At 42.2% G+C, this 17,108-nt stretch overlaps 1 protein-coding gene and 1 long non-coding RNA gene across 4 annotated transcripts in view; one reads left to right on the top strand and one right to left on the bottom strand.

The window, feature by feature from the left end:
* Positions 1–17,108, bottom strand: part of TTN (titin) — a 274,020-nt gene that overhangs the window by 13,867 nt on the left and 243,045 nt on the right. Inside the window, exons 302-324 of the mRNA XM_077883161.1 lie at positions 16,761–17,057; positions 15,377–15,664; positions 14,965–15,264; positions 14,404–14,706; positions 14,001–14,306; positions 12,124–13,890; positions 11,507–11,800; positions 10,527–10,814; positions 10,112–10,411; positions 7,963–10,029; positions 7,560–7,862; positions 7,138–7,443; positions 6,752–7,042; positions 6,356–6,652; positions 5,924–6,229; positions 4,292–4,597; positions 3,928–4,209; positions 3,140–3,733; positions 2,732–3,019; positions 2,330–2,629; positions 1,591–1,893; positions 702–1,004; positions 10–594 (exon numbers count right to left, since the gene is read on the bottom strand). Of these exons, the coding sequence (XP_077739287.1) occupies positions 10–594; positions 702–1,004; positions 1,591–1,893; positions 2,330–2,629; positions 2,732–3,019; positions 3,140–3,733; positions 3,928–4,209; positions 4,292–4,597; positions 5,924–6,229; positions 6,356–6,652; positions 6,752–7,042; positions 7,138–7,443; positions 7,560–7,862; positions 7,963–10,029; positions 10,112–10,411; positions 10,527–10,814; positions 11,507–11,800; positions 12,124–13,890; positions 14,001–14,306; positions 14,404–14,706; positions 14,965–15,264; positions 15,377–15,664; positions 16,761–17,057 (10,674 nt within the window). The remainder of the gene's footprint in view (positions 1–9; positions 595–701; positions 1,005–1,590; positions 1,894–2,329; positions 2,630–2,731; positions 3,020–3,139; positions 3,734–3,927; positions 4,210–4,291; positions 4,598–5,923; positions 6,230–6,355; positions 6,653–6,751; positions 7,043–7,137; positions 7,444–7,559; positions 7,863–7,962; positions 10,030–10,111; positions 10,412–10,526; positions 10,815–11,506; positions 11,801–12,123; positions 13,891–14,000; positions 14,307–14,403; positions 14,707–14,964; positions 15,265–15,376; positions 15,665–16,760; positions 17,058–17,108) is intronic.
* Positions 1–17,108, top strand: part of LOC144304669 (uncharacterized) — an 82,915-nt gene that overhangs the window by 30,322 nt on the left and 35,485 nt on the right. The window lies entirely within an intron of this gene.

The raw sequence follows: 17,108 nt of genomic DNA, 5'->3' as shown, positions 1-17,108 counted from the left end.
AGTACTTACTCAGCGGTGTTTTTGGTATGACTGGTTCTTCAGATTTCAGGGATTTGCTTATGCCAAACTGGTTTTCAGCTGAAACACGGAAATGGTATTCCACGTTCTCTTTGAGGCCCTTTACCACCAGGGATGTACCTCGGACTCTGGAATCAATTGTATACCAGGCGGCTTTAGACACTTCCCGCCTCTCGAGAATATAGCCTAAGATGTCAGCGCCACCGTCATCGGCGGGGGGTCTCCAACTGACCCTTACGGAGCGAGCTTGTATGTCATCATATTCAAGTGGCCCTTCAGGAGGGTTGGGATTTCCTATCACCCTGACTTTGATGTAGACAGTCTTCTTGCCACACTTGTTTTCCAGAACCAGGTCATAAGTGCCAGAATCATCCCTGTCTGCTTCTTTGATGACAAGCTCAGTGTGTGTTTCAGAGGTTGCAATCATGGCACGCTTACTGACATCTTGGCCTTCCTTGGTCCATTTACATATTGGGAATGGTTTTCCTTTGATTGGTATGGTAAGTCTGATGACTCCACCTTGTCTTACAAAGATACCTTCTTGGTATCTTTCATCAAGTTCATAATCAGGATATTCTAGGAAAAAAGATCCAGTTACAATTAGCATTTTTTAAAGCGGGGGGCATGGTAAGAAAGGAATCTTAAGGCAATTATAGCAGAAAGTAAATGATCCTATGTCTTACCAAGCATTTCAGTGACTTTGACTGTTCCTGGTACCTCAGCGGGCTCCCCAGGTCCACCAGCGTTACAAGCTAGGACACGGAATCTGTATTCAGCGCCCTGAGGTAGATGTGTTAGGGTATACTCCCGAATCTTGGTTGGAGTGGTGTTACATTTGGTCCATTCATGTTGATCTACTTTTTGCATTTCAATCAGATAGCCTGTGACTTTAGATCCTCCTTCATCTTCTGGAACACTCCAGGCCAGGGAGACTGATGTCCTTGTCGTATCAGTAACTCTTGGGTTTTGCGGCTTTCCTGGAGGAGCTGGGGATAAGAATAAGACAGCAAGATATTGTTAAAGTTGCTGCAAAGCTGAAAACCAGCTGTGCCACCTAACATTCAATGAATTGTGTATATACAGGCTGTTAGCATTAAAATATATATACATTTTTTTGATTAAAATGTTATTCATTTTTATCAGTTAAGAATACTTAAAGCTCTTGCTTTTTTCCTTTGTCTTATTTATTGTGCTTTATTTATGATCACTACTACCATCTTACATTTATCATCAGCTTTTATTTATTTATTTTTATCATCAGCTTTTAAAGAAATATTGTTCAAAAAAGGTAAAGACTGATCTAGAGCATATAAGTCCCACTTTAAAGCATGGGGAATAGATTCGAGAGGATAATATAAAAAGTTACTTGCCCAAAGCTGCTAGGGCCTGGGGTGAGGCGGGGCACCACAGTGAACTTTTTGGGCTGATGAAAAAATTCTGTTATTTTGACTGCGCTGGTGGTTATACACAACAGGACCTTTTCAAAACTTAGAATTATATATTTCAGAAGGATACATTTTCCTACCTTTAAATCATACCTCAATAAATTGACTTATACAAAAATGTATTTACCAATTGGATCCATGGCAACGATGGGTTTGGAAGGACGACTTGGTTTTCCCGTCCCTCTCACGTTAATGGCTGTGACACGGTGTTCATATTCTAAGCCTTCAATAAGGCCAGTGGAACGGTACCGCGTCATCGTCACTGGTACTTTATTTACACGGACCCATCGATCTGCTCTCACTTCTTTGCGCTCTATAATATATCCAGTCACTTGGGAGCCGCCGTCGTTTTCTGGTGGATACCACGTCAGTGTCATGCCATCACGGGAGACATCAAATATCTGTAATGTTTCTGGAGGCCCAGGGATACCTGCAGTGAGACAGAGGTAAACACATTATGGCAATGTGAATAAATTAAAGACTCCTACATTTCCATAAGTGTGTCTTAGCTTTTCAAATACTATGGAAGACTTGTGACTATTTTTCCAATGTTTTATTTTTGTACTTTTCTTGAGGTTCCTCATTCTCTTCAATTTCATAAACATTCATCAAACATGCATTCTGTATTTTTTTTCCCTCACTATAACCTGGCCAGTTCCCCCTGCCTCCCTTGCTCCCTCCTTTTCTCCTTCCTCTTTTTCATTAAAAAAAAAATTAACCTCCAGGAAAATTTAGAAACCTTGGAAAGATCCTGGGGTTAATTTTGGGACCTCCATTCACTTAGGACATAGTGAAACCAAACTCCTTTCTGTTAACATTGAGAATCGGGTGGGGGAAACGGTGGCTTGAAGGGCCCGAGGACTTACTGATGCTGCTGCGACATTCTATGACCTCCGACTGCAGGTAAGAGCCGATCCCAAAGCGGTTGGTTGCAGCCACGCGGAACACGTACTCGTTTCCTTCAGTGAGTCTGGTAAACTTAAATGTCTGTCTGGTCACTGATTCGGACACAGGCAGCCACCCTGGACGGTGGGCATCACGCTGTTCTACTACATAGCCGCTCAGCGGCGCGCCACCATCCAATTCAGGTGGTTCCCAGGAAATGGTAATCGAAGTAGCATCAATTTCATCAATCTTGATAGGCCCAGTCGGAGGACCAGGCTTATCTAGGAGAGAGAAAGAAATCCAGGAAATTAATTTTCACTGCAAATCACAATTGGGCAGCTAAACATCAACAACTTGCATGTGCCTTTGTCACACATCCTTACCGAGAATGATAACTTTAATGGTCTCTGAAGTAGTTCCAGTTACGTTCTTCAATTCGAGGGTGTATTCTCCAGTATCTCTGATAGTGGTTTCACGGATGGTTAGCTTAGCTACTTTAGTATGAGTCTCAACTGTGACGCGCTCTGATTCTCTTAGTTTAGAACCGGCAAAGAACCAGGAAGCAGCAGGAGGTGGGCGACCAGCGATCGGTATCACAAGCTCTACTGGTCTGCCAGCTGGGACATGGATGGTCTTCTGAGGCATTGTAGAAAGATCGATTGTTGGCAACACTAGGAGAAAGAAAGTAGGCATTAATTCCTAAGCATTATTTCTCATGACAAAACATCATGAATTCTGACTGTTTTCTTTACTTCACTATTCCTGATGTTTTTTGGTGATTTGGTACATACCTCTGAGGTCTCGTACAGTCACAGCTGTGACGATCTCTCTCGGTTCCGACACACCTTTCTCATTTTGTGCCCGTACTCTAAATAGGTACTGTTCGCCTTCGTTTAGGGAAATAACAGTGTGCTCTAGGACCGTGGGTTTTAAGGTGACAACCTTCATCCATCTCTCGGTGCCAGCTCTGCAGGCCTCAAGAACGTATCCAGTGAGTCGGCTACCACCATCATAGAGTGGTTTTTCCCAAGCGAGAGTGACAGTTGATTTGGTAACATCGACCACTTCTAGCTTTGTAGGCACCAGAGGTACTTCTGAGACCAGAACCGCATCAGATGTTTCACAGGGTTCCCCAATGCCATAAATGTTTTCTGGCAACACTCTGAAATAGTACATGGTTCCTTCTACGAGTCCAGAAATTCGGTAGAGTGTCTTGCTGCATTTGGTAGTTACTGTTTTGAATGCTCTCATGGCAGCTTCACGCTTCTCAATAATGTAATTGTTGACAGGAGCGCCACCATCAATTGTGGGAATTTCCCAGGTAATGGTCACAGAATCTCTTGATACTTCTTTGACTTTCACCGAAGGACAGGGACCAGGAGTATCTAAAAAAAAAAAAAAAAAAAGATGTAAGAGCCATACTTATTTGCCTGATTGGTTGATAGTTTTTTGCTTTGCGTTTTGCAGGAACCTGTATTCAACATGGTTTCCCTCTAGAGAGGTGACCAATCCTAGGTCAAGGTGTATTTTTTCTAAGAAATCTACTCACAGCATAGTTGATTTTAAGACAAAGACTTACCATATACTTTAACAAGGACTGTTGCTGATTTCTTGCCAGATTGATTTTCGGCTTCAATAGTGTATTTTCCAGCATCGTACCGGTTAACTTTGTCCACTATAAGTAAAGAGTAGCTGTCAGTGGTGTCAATAATTGCCCGGTTTGCAAGGTCAATGCCCTTCTTAGTCCATGTGATGACGGGAGGTGGTCTTCCAGATACAGACACCATCAGGCGCAATGAGGCCCCGGCTCTGATGGTCACAGTCTTCTTCAAGTCATCTGCAAGCTCTAGGTCTGGTATTTCTGGAAAGTAAATGTCAAAACTTAATTTATGAACAGTTGTGACGAGAAAAATAATTCACCTAAAAGCATATATTATAAATACCTAGTCTTTCCACGGGCTCAATTTCAGCAGTTGACTCGCTGTATTCACTCATACCCTTCACATTCACAGCAGCAACCCTGAAGGAGTATTTCTGGCCCATTTTGAGGTCTGGCACGGTGAATTCATTATTTCTTATTGTGGCCTTGGTATGCACTCGGTACCACTGATCCGTATCCTTCTCTCGCATTTCAAGAACATATCCCGTGATGTCAGTGCCACCATCATACAAGGGCTTGGTCCATGCCAAACTAATGCTGTACTTGGTGGTATCCACAACTCTTGGAGCAGAAGGTGGTCCAGGGGTATCTACGGAATTTAAGAAGGGGGGATTCAGACATCATACAAATAAGGAAGTTTGAGGTTTGTATTTTTGGTTTTCAAGATTCACAAAGGCATTATTGTTCTTTCTGTGCCCCTCCCCCAGTATTTCAAAAGGTCTTTTAATAAGATTTAGGGGGAAAAAACCCTGTGATTTATTAAACTCAGGTATTTTAATTAATTAATTAATTTATTTATAAAATATTTTATTTATTTATTCATGAGAGAGACAGACAGAGGCAGGCAGAGACACAGGCGGAGAGAGAGGCAGGCTCCATGCAGGGAGCCCGATGTGGGACTCCATCCCAGGACTCTAGGATCATGCCCTGGCCTGAAGGCAGGTGCTCAACCACTGAGCCACCCAGGTGTCTCTAAACTCAATATTTTAAAAGGTCTTTTTATAGTGTAGTAAAGGATTAAAATTTTAAAAAAGAAGAATTCATTGAAGATGTATCCTTACCGGCCATAAGAAATACCTTATGATCTCAACCCACAAGTATGCAGTCACCTTCCCCTCTGATCCTTCTACCCCCAGAAGAGTAAGGCATTACTCTTTGTCACACTCACTGAGATAATCTGTGTAACCAGGCTCTTCTAATCTTATAGGATAGCACTGTATGCTATATCATTACCAACATCATTATTATTTTATTTTAAAAATTTCACTTCTTTAGAAAGGTAGATGGTTTTTTCCTGCAACTTTGGCTAGCTGTTCTGGGTTCTTCTAGCTCAGCTCAGCTCATTGCTTAAAATACCTGTTCTCTGGGACTTTTCCTTAGTTGCTCAGCTTTCACAGGGTTAATCTCTTGTTACCTCTACATTTCTAATGAGTATAGGAAGTGGTTTCTTCTTCCTCTATTCCGTCACAATGGTTTCTTCCTTTTAGTACTTGGGCTCAAACTCTGCACAAGGATTTGCCACTTATTCTTGAAGCTCTTGTAACAATAATTTTGTTAGGTACTTATTAGAATACTAACCTTTTGCTCTTTCTAAAATACTTTTTTAAAAAGTATTTTTCCCATTCTTAGGAATACTTCTAAAATATATCTGTTTCATACTGGGAGTAAAATAATTTATTTTTTTTTCACAGACTGGAAAATACTGTGATACTTTTCAGCAATGTAACTGCTATCTTATCAACAGAAATTGTAGTTAAAATGTTCTGGCTTAGCTATATTTAAGACCCTTCTAATAAGCATATGCTTTTCTAGATCATTCATAAATTCTACAAGTTCTTGGAAACGATACATGGAAAAATTCTTTGTAATTTGGTTTTGACGGGCATTAGGTTTATGTGTGATTCTTGGAACTCACATGATGGTTCTCTGCATGCGATAAAGTTGGAAGCTTCGCTGGGTTCGCTGTTACCAGCAGCGTTCACCGCAGTGACCCGGAACTGGTAATCACAACCTTCCATGAGGCCAGTCACCTTCAGCCTGGTGTCATATATCACATAGTCTTTGTTGACACGTGTCCAGCGCAAGCTCTTTTTCTCACGTTTGTCTACTAGGTAGTTCTTGATCTCATTGCCACCATCAGATTCAGGTTTCGTCCACTGAATGATGATATGCTCTTTGCCAGCCCCAACTTCTTCGGGTATGCCAGGTTGTGATGGGATAGCTGTTTATATTTTTACGAAAATGAGAATGGTCAGAATCACACAAATCACTGCTGATATGGTTGTTTCCCTCTCCCCTGAGCCCAGTATATTTAACTACCAAGTTGTTTAAATGTGTTAATACTCACTGAATGAGTTTCTGGCTACAATTGGTTCTGATTCGACAGGCACACCAGGGCCATACTTGTTTACTGCCCGTACTCGGAATATGTATTCGTTGTTCTTGATGAGTCTGGTTACTACATAGGATAGGGTCGGGCATTCGGCTTCAACAATCACCCAGTTGAGCCTGCTTGTCTCCCGTCTTTCCACGATATAGTGAGTTATTTCTGCTCCTCCATCTTCCTGAGGAAGGCTCCAGGCCAAAGTGCACTTCTCCTCCGTTATTCTGCTGACAGTGAGCTTTCCACATGGGCCGGGGGAATCTGAAACAGGTGTAAATGGCGAGCAACGATTAAGATTTTTTTTTCCCTACCCACATTTAAAAATGCTATAAAAAATAAATGAACATTTGAGATGCCTACCAAGAACTTTGACCAAGACAGACACAGACTTGGTCCCACTGGCATTCTTCACTGTTAAGGTGTATTTTCCACTGTCACTTCTGTCACAGAACTTGATCACAGCGGTTGCTCGTTTGCCTGTATACTGCAAGGAGACTTTTTCACAGAGATCTAGTTCCTTGTCCCCTTTGGTCCAGATGATTTTGGGTTCAGGTTTGCCACCAACTGCAGCATCAAGGACCAGATCCGAGCCTGCTCTGATGGTAACCAGGTCACCCTGCAGTCTGGCATCCAGTTCAGCTTTGGGCGGAGCTGTCATAGACAAAATGGATATGAGTAGATACATGACAGTTTATATTCACGTAAGTTGTGATAATTTAAAGGGAGAACTTTTTTTTTTTTCTTACCGTATTCATCTCTGCAAGTGACAGGGCCTGTAGATTCTGATCCTTTGCTAATTACTCCTGCTGCATTCTTAGCCAACACACGGAATTCGTAAGTGTCTCCTTCACTGAGCGCAGTCACAGTGAAGAAATTGTCGGATACAATGGTATAATTGCACTTTAGCCAGCGACCATCTCCAACTTCACTGACTGGCTTACGCTCTATGATGTAGCCCACAACCTTGCTGCCACCATCATATACTGGGGCAGACCAAATCAGGGACACTGTTGATCTTGTGACATCTGTCACCTCCGGTCTTCCTGGTGCATCTGGAAGGGATGCAAAGATAAAGTTGGAAAAAAAAAAAAACACAACTCTGAATTCTAGTATCAATAACGACGATGATGATAATGAACAAATGTACCCATTAAATTTTGCTACATACCGACTGGGTTTTGAGCCATCATAGGTCTTGAAGCCTCACTGGCTTTGCTAACACCTGCGGCGTTGAGCGCGTATGTTCTGAACTGATACTCTAGTCCTTCCACCAAACCAGTCACTTTGTAGTTGCACTCTAAGCATGGCACTTTGTTTTCTTTCACCCAAAGAATGGTGTTACGTTCTTTCTTCTCAACCCAGTAGCCAATGACTTTACTGCCACCATCGTGGTAGGGTTCTTCCCAACGAATAGACATGGCATTGGCAGACACGTAGTAGACTTCAGGTCTGGTAGGAGCACTTGGTGGGACTATAAATATAAACAAAGGTATCGAATATGAATATAATTTTATAAAATTCAGGAGAAAAATATTTAAAAATGGAGTTTGAGATATTTTAATTTTCCTTACCGAATGGATGCTCAGCAATGATTGGTGCTGATTCTAGAGGCTTGCTGACACCAAATCTGTTCTCTGAACTGACTCGGAAAGAATATTCCATGTATTTTGTGAGATGAGTGACTTTAATCTGAGTGCGCTTGACACTGGAGTTGATAAGCTGCCAAGCTGTTGTACCCGATTCACGCTTTTCAACTATGTAATTAGTAATGTCAGTGCCTCCATCATCTTTAGGTTCAGCCCAGGACAGGACACATGATTCAGCTGAGATAGATGAGACCTCAATGGGGCCAGTTACTGGACCTGGCCTTCCGATGACCACAACCGTGATGGTAAATGTTTTAACACCAGCTGTATTTTCCAGGGTCAAGAAGTATCTTCCAGAGTCACCTCTCATGCTATCCTTCACAGACAGGGTGGTTCTGTCTTTTGTTGTTGTGATACTCACTCGATCTGTCTCCTTAAGTCTCATTTCTTCAAGCTTCCATGTTACTTTGGGAGCAGGACGACCAGTGATCGGGACATCAATGGTAAATGTGCTTCCCGCTTTGCAAGTTATGAGCTGATTAGTAATTCCAGTGAGGTCAGCAGTGGGCTCGATTTGAGGCTCCTTGATGATGACGGAAGAGAAGGCTTCCCTGGGTTCACTGTAGCCAGCATCATTCTTGGCCTTCACTCGGAATTCATATTCAGTGTTCTCAACCAGGCGCTCCACTGTGAAAGTCAGCTGTTTCGTGTGACCAGCCTCGACCCAGAAGTCAGATCCCTTTTGTCTCATTTCAAGAAGGTAGCCAGTGATCCGGCTGCCTCCATCGTGGTCAGGTTTAAGCCAAGCTAAGACTGCAGAGGATTTGCTTGTGTCAATGACATCAAGTCTCTTAGGTGGAGCAGGCTGTTCTGTGGCTACAATTGGTTCTGGCATTTCATAGGGTTCACCAACACCATACTCATTTTCTGCAGAAACACGGAAATAGTATGGAACACCTTCTGCTAGGTCGCTGACCTTAAGGATCTGACGAGTGCATTTTTCACTGATCACCTGCCAGCTACGACGACTCGCTTCTCGTTTTTCTACCACATAGTGATGGATTCGGGCACCACCATCAAGGATAGGAGCATCCCACATGAGCGTAACAGATCCACGGGTCACATCCTTGAAAGTGATTGGGCCAGGTGGGCCTGGAGTATCTAGCACCTTTACAGTGAAAGTGATTGATTTACTACCGCTGTTGTTTTCTACGGTAAAGGTGTATTTCCCTGCATCATTTCTGTTGCAGTTTTCCACAGTGAGGGTGCTGAAGGAGTCTGTTGTATGGATATCAGCCCGAATGCTAAGGTTGGAGTCAGGTTTGGTCCACACAGCCGTAGGAGTAGGTCTACCCTGGTAGGCGATGAAGAGGCGAATACTGGCTCCAGCTCTGACAACATGAGTCTGCTTGAAGTTTGCATCGATATCTAACTCAGGAGCTGCTAATCGGTCAACTGCTTTAATTGCGCCGGTCGCTTCACTGCTCTCTCCTTTTCCAGCACCATTGATAGCACTAACCCGGAATTTGTATTCTTCGCCCGCTTGTAGATCAGTGACTGTATACCTTGTTTTCACACATGCCTCTGCATTCACCTTGTGCCAGTCTCCTAAGTCAGCTTTGCACATTTCAATAATATATCCAATTATTTCCATGCCGCCATCAAACACTGGCTTAGACCATTCTAGGCTCACAGTTGTCTTGGATGTGTCTGTCACTTTGACCACAGTGGGAGCACTTGGTGGGCTGACTGGCTCTCTACATTTGATTAGTCTTGAGATACCACTTGGAGGCCCTATTCCTGCAGCATTTTCAGCCATGACATGGAATTCATACTCATTACCCTCTATCAGACCAGTGACTTTGAATCTCGTCTCGGAGATTGGTCGTTTGCTGATCACTTTTACCCATCGTGTGCTCTTCTTTTCTCTCCTTTCCAGGATATACTGTTGAATTTCATTGCCACCATCTGATTCTGGCCTTGCCCATGTCAGGGTAATGCTATTGCCTGTTACATTACTAGGTTCTGGAGTGCCAGGGGCATCGGGAATAGCTGTAAAATGAAAACAAATTAGTCTTGTCGGTTGCAAGTTAATCTTACGACATAGTACCACTTAGTAAAAACGGATACTTACTGTATTGTATTTGTGCAACCACTGGGTCAGAATCAAGTGGCCGCCCAACACCAAACTTGTTAACCGCAGAAACACGGAACTGGTATTCATTGCCGGTTATTAGTTTAGTGGCAGTATAGCTGTGGGCTTGACAATTGTCCTCAATTAGTGCCCAAGCAAGTCTGCTGGTTTCCCGTTTTTCAATGATGTAGTGAGTGATGGGAGCACAGCCATCATTGAGTGGAGCGTCCCACCACAGGGTCATCTTCTCGCCAGTAATATTGGTGAATCTTATTGGCCCAACTACTTTTCCTGGTGTATCTATAAGAAAAAGGTTCCAGAGTTAGTTTATTTTTCCTTGTCCGTTGAGGTGCAATCAGGCATGTCTCTAACCCAAGTCCTGTAAATGGTAAGATGAAGAAGCTATTGGAGGTACCTTGTACTTTCACGGTAATTTCTGCTTTTGAGGAGCCAGATGCATTTTTGGCTTCCACGCGGTATACACCACGGTGTTCCCGGGTAGCATCTCTCACGAAAAGGCTGGTGGATCCTAGAACATCAGTTATTTCCATGTTCATCTTCTTTTCAATTTCTACTCCATCTCTGAACCAAGTTACGCGAGGTACTGGCCGTCCCTGCACCAAAGCTTTAATTCTGAGGCTCTCTCCAGACTTAATAATGATACCGTCAAAATACTCTGGGCCAAACTCTACCGTTGGTGGAACTATAAAGGAAATAGAAATAATATGTATTAGTTTGGCTTAATAAAAACAAACATCTTTTTCATTAGTACCACATCTTAAAGCCTGGAAGAGGAATGTTTATCCTGTGTTACCAAAGGCTACTATGAAAGCAGGATTGATAAGTGAGAATTTAGATTGTGGGGCTGAACATCTGCATGCTATTAGCTTATCCCCTTTTATGTCTGTCATGTTATTAATCTTGCATTGCCATTTGTAAAAAGAAAAACACTTATAGACCTTTACTTCCTGATGCTGCTGTATATTCAAATTCCTGTAAGGGGTCATCAGTGGCACTCAAGCAAGGTGAGGACTGTACCATTGGGTGTACGTTGTATTTTAGTAACTTTAGTAAAGCTGGACAATTATTTTTGGGAGTGTTTTTCTTTATTATAAATGATTACAAAACTAAAAACCCATTCCCATTTGCATGCTATTTATATGGGAACAGAGTGAAACAACAGTCATGGTAAAAAAGAATTGATGCCAATTACATTATTTTTTTTTTTCTTCTCTTCATCTGAAAGGTAGAAAATCTAATTTATCCACATAACAACCCTGGGTAATCTGTATGAAATGATGTTCCTGTTCCACTTTTACAGACCAGGGGCCAAAAGTATATTTAAAAAATGTGAATGTCTTAAATCATATTTGGAGATCATTTGTAAATGCTTACCATTTTCATCTCTTGTCATGATGATGCCAGAAGACTGTGAGGGAGGACTTATAGTACCAACGGCATTTCTTGCAATTATTCTGAACTCATATCGATCCCCAGGACTAAGTCCTGTGACTGTGTACTGACATTCGCTGACATCAGTAAAGTTGCATCTGACCCAACGATCGCTCCCTTGCCGTTTCTCAATGCTGTAGGCCACAATCTTACTGCCTCCATCTCGCAATGGAGGGTTCCATTTAAGTGTGATGGTTTCCCGGGTGACATCGATGTAGTCAGGAGTGCCAGGCGGGTCTAAAAAGTTATATGGAAATTAACTGTATCATGTCTGTAATCAACTTCTGTTACCAGTTCATTCACAATGGAAGAAAAAATGAATAAATTCCCCAAGCTCATTTTAATTTCAATTGTCTTTGTAGTTAAACTTTAAAAGGAACTTTAAATTACTGTAGTAAACTGACTTAAAATTATCCCCTTTGCTTTGCCTGACCAGCTCTCTAGTGACCAGAAGATACATGAGAAGGTGATATGTGGAAGAAAAGCAGTGTTTGATTTATTTGTTAGTAACGTATTCAGTTGCTGAATTAAATATATTTGAATAATACTCAGTTACTTACCTACTGGAGAAACAGCTAAAGTAAATTTGCTTGGGTCACTGGGTGAGCTTAGGCCAGCAGAATTTTCAGCATATACACGGAACTGGTAATCTAGGCCTTCCATTAGGCCAGTGGCTCTATATTCTCTTCCAGATATTGGCGATGTGTTAACTCTTTGCCAGAGGATGCTGTTTCTTTCTTTCTTTTCAACATGGAATCCAGTAACTTCTGAACCACCATCATAAACTGGAGCATCCCAAGTTAGTGACATGCCATCAGAAGTCACATTGTATACAACGGGCTTTCCTGGGGGGCCAGGAATCCTGAACTGGTGTTTTGCCACGATGGTGTTCGAGACGAGGGGCTGGCTGACTCCATATCTATTTTCCGCCCTAACCCTAAACTGGTATTCAGCATCTTTGACTAGATTAGGAACTTTGAAGGTTGTCCTGGCAACACTTGAACACACCATCTTCCAATTAGTTTGTGAAGCTTCCCTCTTCTCAATGCTGTAACAAGTAATTTCTCCTCCTCCGTCATCTTCAGGCACGTCCCATGACATGATGACACTGTCAGCCTTGATTTCATCAAATCGAATAGGCCCTTTGGGCTTTGATGGCGGGCCAAGTGTGATGATTGTAATGGGAATTGAGGTTCTACAAACTGCATTATCAAGAATAACGGTGTATTTCCCTCCATTCTCCTTCTTGACATTCTTAATACTCAAAGTAATCTTGTTTTCAGTTTTACTGAAACGAACATACTCGCTTTCTTTCAATGGCAAACCATCTTTCAGCCAACTGATAGATGGTTTGGGTTTTCCTTTATAAGGTAATTCGAGGTGCACATTATGCCCAATTCTCACAGCGACTTGTGCCCCAGGGATATCTGACAGGTCAACGTCAGGTGTAATCACAAGTTCTTTCACTGTAATTGGCCCAATAGTGACAGGATCACTCAGTCCTTTATCGTTTTTGGCAAACACTCTGAATTCCAGGAGTGACTGTTCCTTAAGTTGGCCAACTTCAATTTCACAGGTCTTACTTATGCCAGCATGTGACCACATTTGTTCACCTTTACCTTTCCTTTCCACAACATATTCTGTGATGACGCTACCACCATCAAAGTCAGGCTTGGTCCAACTTAGGGTAACAGATGTCTTTGTTGAGTCTTTCATTGAGAGATCACGTATAGGAGCTGGAACTTCAGCAGCCTTCACTGGTTCTGTAGTTTCACAAGGTTCCCCAATTCCAATTTCATTTTCTGCAAGAACTCTGAAGAAGAATGGTGTTTTCTCTGACAAATCTGTTATCTTAAAGGATGTACTGGTACATTTGTGTGACACTGAAGACCATGTTCTCTTGGTGGCATCTCTCTTTTCAATGACATAATTAATTATGGGAGATCCACCATCAATGAGAGGAGGATCCCAGAACAAAGTGACTGTGCCTCGAGAAACATGTTTAACCTGTAGTTTCTGGCAGGCGGCTGGTGTATCAAGCACTTTAACGCTCACGGTTGAAGACTTGGGTTGACCAACGCCATTTTCTATTGTGAGAATGTATTTTCCCGTATCATTGCGAGTGACTTGAGGAATAATGAGTAACGAAGAAGAATCGGTGTTTTGGATGTTGTATCTGGCATCACTGCCAAGATTCTTCTCATCTTTTCTCCATGTGACAGTAGGTGGAGGTCTGCCTTTAAAGGGAATCAACACTTGTACATCTTCACCAGCTTTAGCTATAACAGAGGTTCTGAGAGCCACATCTAGGTCGATCTCTGGTTCCTCTGTAGACATAAAATGGACATATATTTTGAGTTTTAAAGCAAGAAAATGTTTTCCTCGAAGCACTCTAATAAAAACAAAACAAAACACAGCCATACCCATAGGTACATACCAAGTATATCTTTAGCTTGTACAGGTTCAGTCATTTCTATAGGTTCTCCTTGTCCAGCACAGTTTATGGCAGATACCTGGAAGTAGTAGTTGACTCCAGGTTTCAGATTAGATACCACATATTCTGTAGTTCTGACCTCTCCCTTGGTAGAGACAACAGTCCATTCCTCTTCCTCTCCTTGTCTCATCGCGACAACATATCCAGTAACAGCACTGCCTCCATCATAGACGGGTTTACTCCAGCCAAGAGTGATGGATGATTTGGTTGAATCTGCGACTCTTATCTTAGCTGGTGGGCCTGGAGGGTCTGGAATGGCCATTCATAATATAGTCATTACATAGTCATGCACAATTTGGTGACACAAAAGAGACACAGGTGAAGATGCTGCATTATGACCACTTACCAATAGGATCAGCAGCTTTGTAGAAGTCAGATGGTTCAGAAAATGGACCCTGACCAGCAGCATTGACAGCACAAACTCGGTATTGGTAGTCACTGTTTTCCGTGAGTCCTGTCACTTTCTCTCTGGTGTCACGGATAGTCTCCTTTAAGACTTTAAACCATCCGAGACTCTTCTTGTCTCTCTTCTCAAGGTAATAGCCGCTTACTTCACTACCACCATCCGCAACTGGTCTGCTCCAGACAACGGTCATTGAATTCTTGGTGATCTTTGTCACCTCTGGTATGCCCGGGGGCCCAGGAGTAACTGTTCAGAAAGGAAAAGGAAAATGAGTTTGAAGGATCAATATCATGGATCAATTCTACCTTTCAATCTTCAGATCCTATGCAAGAATATTGCTTTCGCTGATTGATACTTTCCCTTGTGACAAGGATGACAATGAGGAGAGATGTGAAACAAAAGAAAACCAAAATCATTCTAAGAAAACATGCAAGCTAGCAGAATAGTTTATTTGTAAAATTCTCAAGCATTTGAGTTCAGTTTCCTAATGAAATCATGTCTCACCAAAGGCATTCTTTGCCACCACTGGCTCGGATTCCAGTGGATCACCAATTCCGTATTTGTTCACGGCTCGAACTCGGAAGACGTATTCATTTCCTTTGATGATTTTGGTGGTTTTGATGATGCACTCTTCCAAATTTTCAGACACCATAGACCACACTACGCGGCTTGTCTCGCGTTTTTCCACAATGTAGTGAGTGATTTTTGCACCACCGTCATCCGCTGGAGGGCGCCAGAGAAGAGTTATTTTTTCAGCAGTGACCGTCTTAAATTCAATTGGACCACCCGGAGGTCCTGGTTTGTCTGTTAATGAAAGAAGAAGACAGTATGTCAGTTCTTTTTAAAAGGCTACTGATTTAAAATTGCCAAGTTTTCAACAAACAAAATACGATGCTGGCCTATAGACGGCACCTACCAAGGATCTGTACTCTGATGGTGGCTGAGGCCGAGCCCATGGCATTCCTCAGTTTTAATTCGTAGCTTCCACTATTAAGGCGATTTGCATCTTTGATGAGTACAGATGCAAGGTCGGTGGTATTTTCAATGCATACCAGGGCGTTGGTTTGTAACTCTTTATCATCTTTATACCACTCAATTGTAGGCTCAGGTTTCCCGGAAATGCCGGCTCTGAGCTTCACAGATGTACCGGCTCTGTATTTGACAACTTCTGTGTATTCTAGAGGCAAATCAATTACGGGTCCACCTGTGGGGAAAACACATGAAATATTTAAAAGCTCAGAAGGATGGAAAAAATAATTGCTACTTCAAAGTGGGGTTGTTGGCTTTTCTGAAGTCATATGTGCATATGTGGTGGTTCTAATTTTATGTACCTATTATTTTAAACATTCAAATTTTGCAAGCCACGCTTCTATCCCAGACGGGGAAGAAAGGTGGTGAGGAAGCTCAGTCCTCCAGGAACGCTGCACTAATGGCACAGGGACTTCAATGCCTTTGAGATGTATATGAATGTCTATCAGGTATTTAATTCCAGGGACAAAATGGAATATGGTAGTGAGAACATCCCCGAAGAAGCTGAATTATACATTTTTTTTTTCATTCTAGGTCCTCCTTTCTTCTGACTACCTCCTATTCTTGTTATTTTCCCTTCCCAGTTCACTGACATCCAAGTATGGGCTGTTCATGTCTGACTCTCAAAGTCTGAATTCTTTACTTCTAGAAATCTACATTTCACTAGACAGATTTTTCTGCCAGGCTGCTTAGAACTTTTGAGAAACAGAACTAAATTTGTTGACTTGCTTGGCAGCCTCACAGCAAAGCCTGATTCATAAAGAGTAGCCCTGAGATTCTGAGCATGGGGACAGGAGTGGAGACTTTTACTCAGATACCAGAGAGACTCTTTAGACAGGGGGTACTTTTTGAAAAAGTGTCACAGGGTACCTAACCCTCATGAAATTTTAGTTTTGAATCCATTGTTGAGTTGAATGTGTTTGTGATTTTCCAGAATGGCCAACTATGTGTATTTTGGAATGACTGCAAAGCAGAGAGAGTTCTGGAGTCTCTTTGAATTTCCACTGTACACTAATGAGCTGCTCCCTGTTGAAGGTTGAAGTTGGAAAGGACTTTCGATATCCTGTAGTCCAAATCTCACATTTTACAGTTAAGAGAGCAGGAAGGATTAAAGAATTTTCCTGTGACTCCCAGCTAGTTCACATAATTTCTTCCAAATACCTAATTGAGATGCATAGTAAAAGATATATTCTATAGACTAGGACCAGAACAAGTATGGAGAAATATTGGGTTAAATTGCTACTGGGACTTGAAGTTCTAAAAATGCTTACCATAAGAATCAATGCATGTAATGGGGCCTACAACCTCGGATGGATTGCTGACCGAACCAACGGCATTTCTAGCAAAGACCCGGAATTCATACTGGGAATTCTGAGTCAAGCCAGAGACAATGAATTGAGTCTCGATAACATTGGTGAAGCTGGCCTTGGTCCATCTGCCATCTGGAAGATCTCGCCTCTCAACAATATAGCCTGTAATCTTGCTTCCTCCATCGAAAGCTGGCTGTAGCCATGAAAGGCTGACAGAGTTCTTTGAAATATCAGTGATACGGACATTTCTTGGAGGTTCTGTGGTAATAAGAGAAAGCAGATCAGTGGAACTTGCAGCAACATTATTTT

This window comes from Canis aureus, chromosome 34 (assembly GCF_053574225.1).
Source record: "Canis aureus isolate CA01 chromosome 34, VMU_Caureus_v.1.0, whole genome shotgun sequence".
Lineage (NCBI taxonomy): Eukaryota > Metazoa > Chordata > Mammalia > Carnivora > Canidae > Canis > Canis aureus.
Note: the sequence above shows the minus strand (reverse complement) of the source record. Positions and strands in the feature narration are given on the sequence as shown.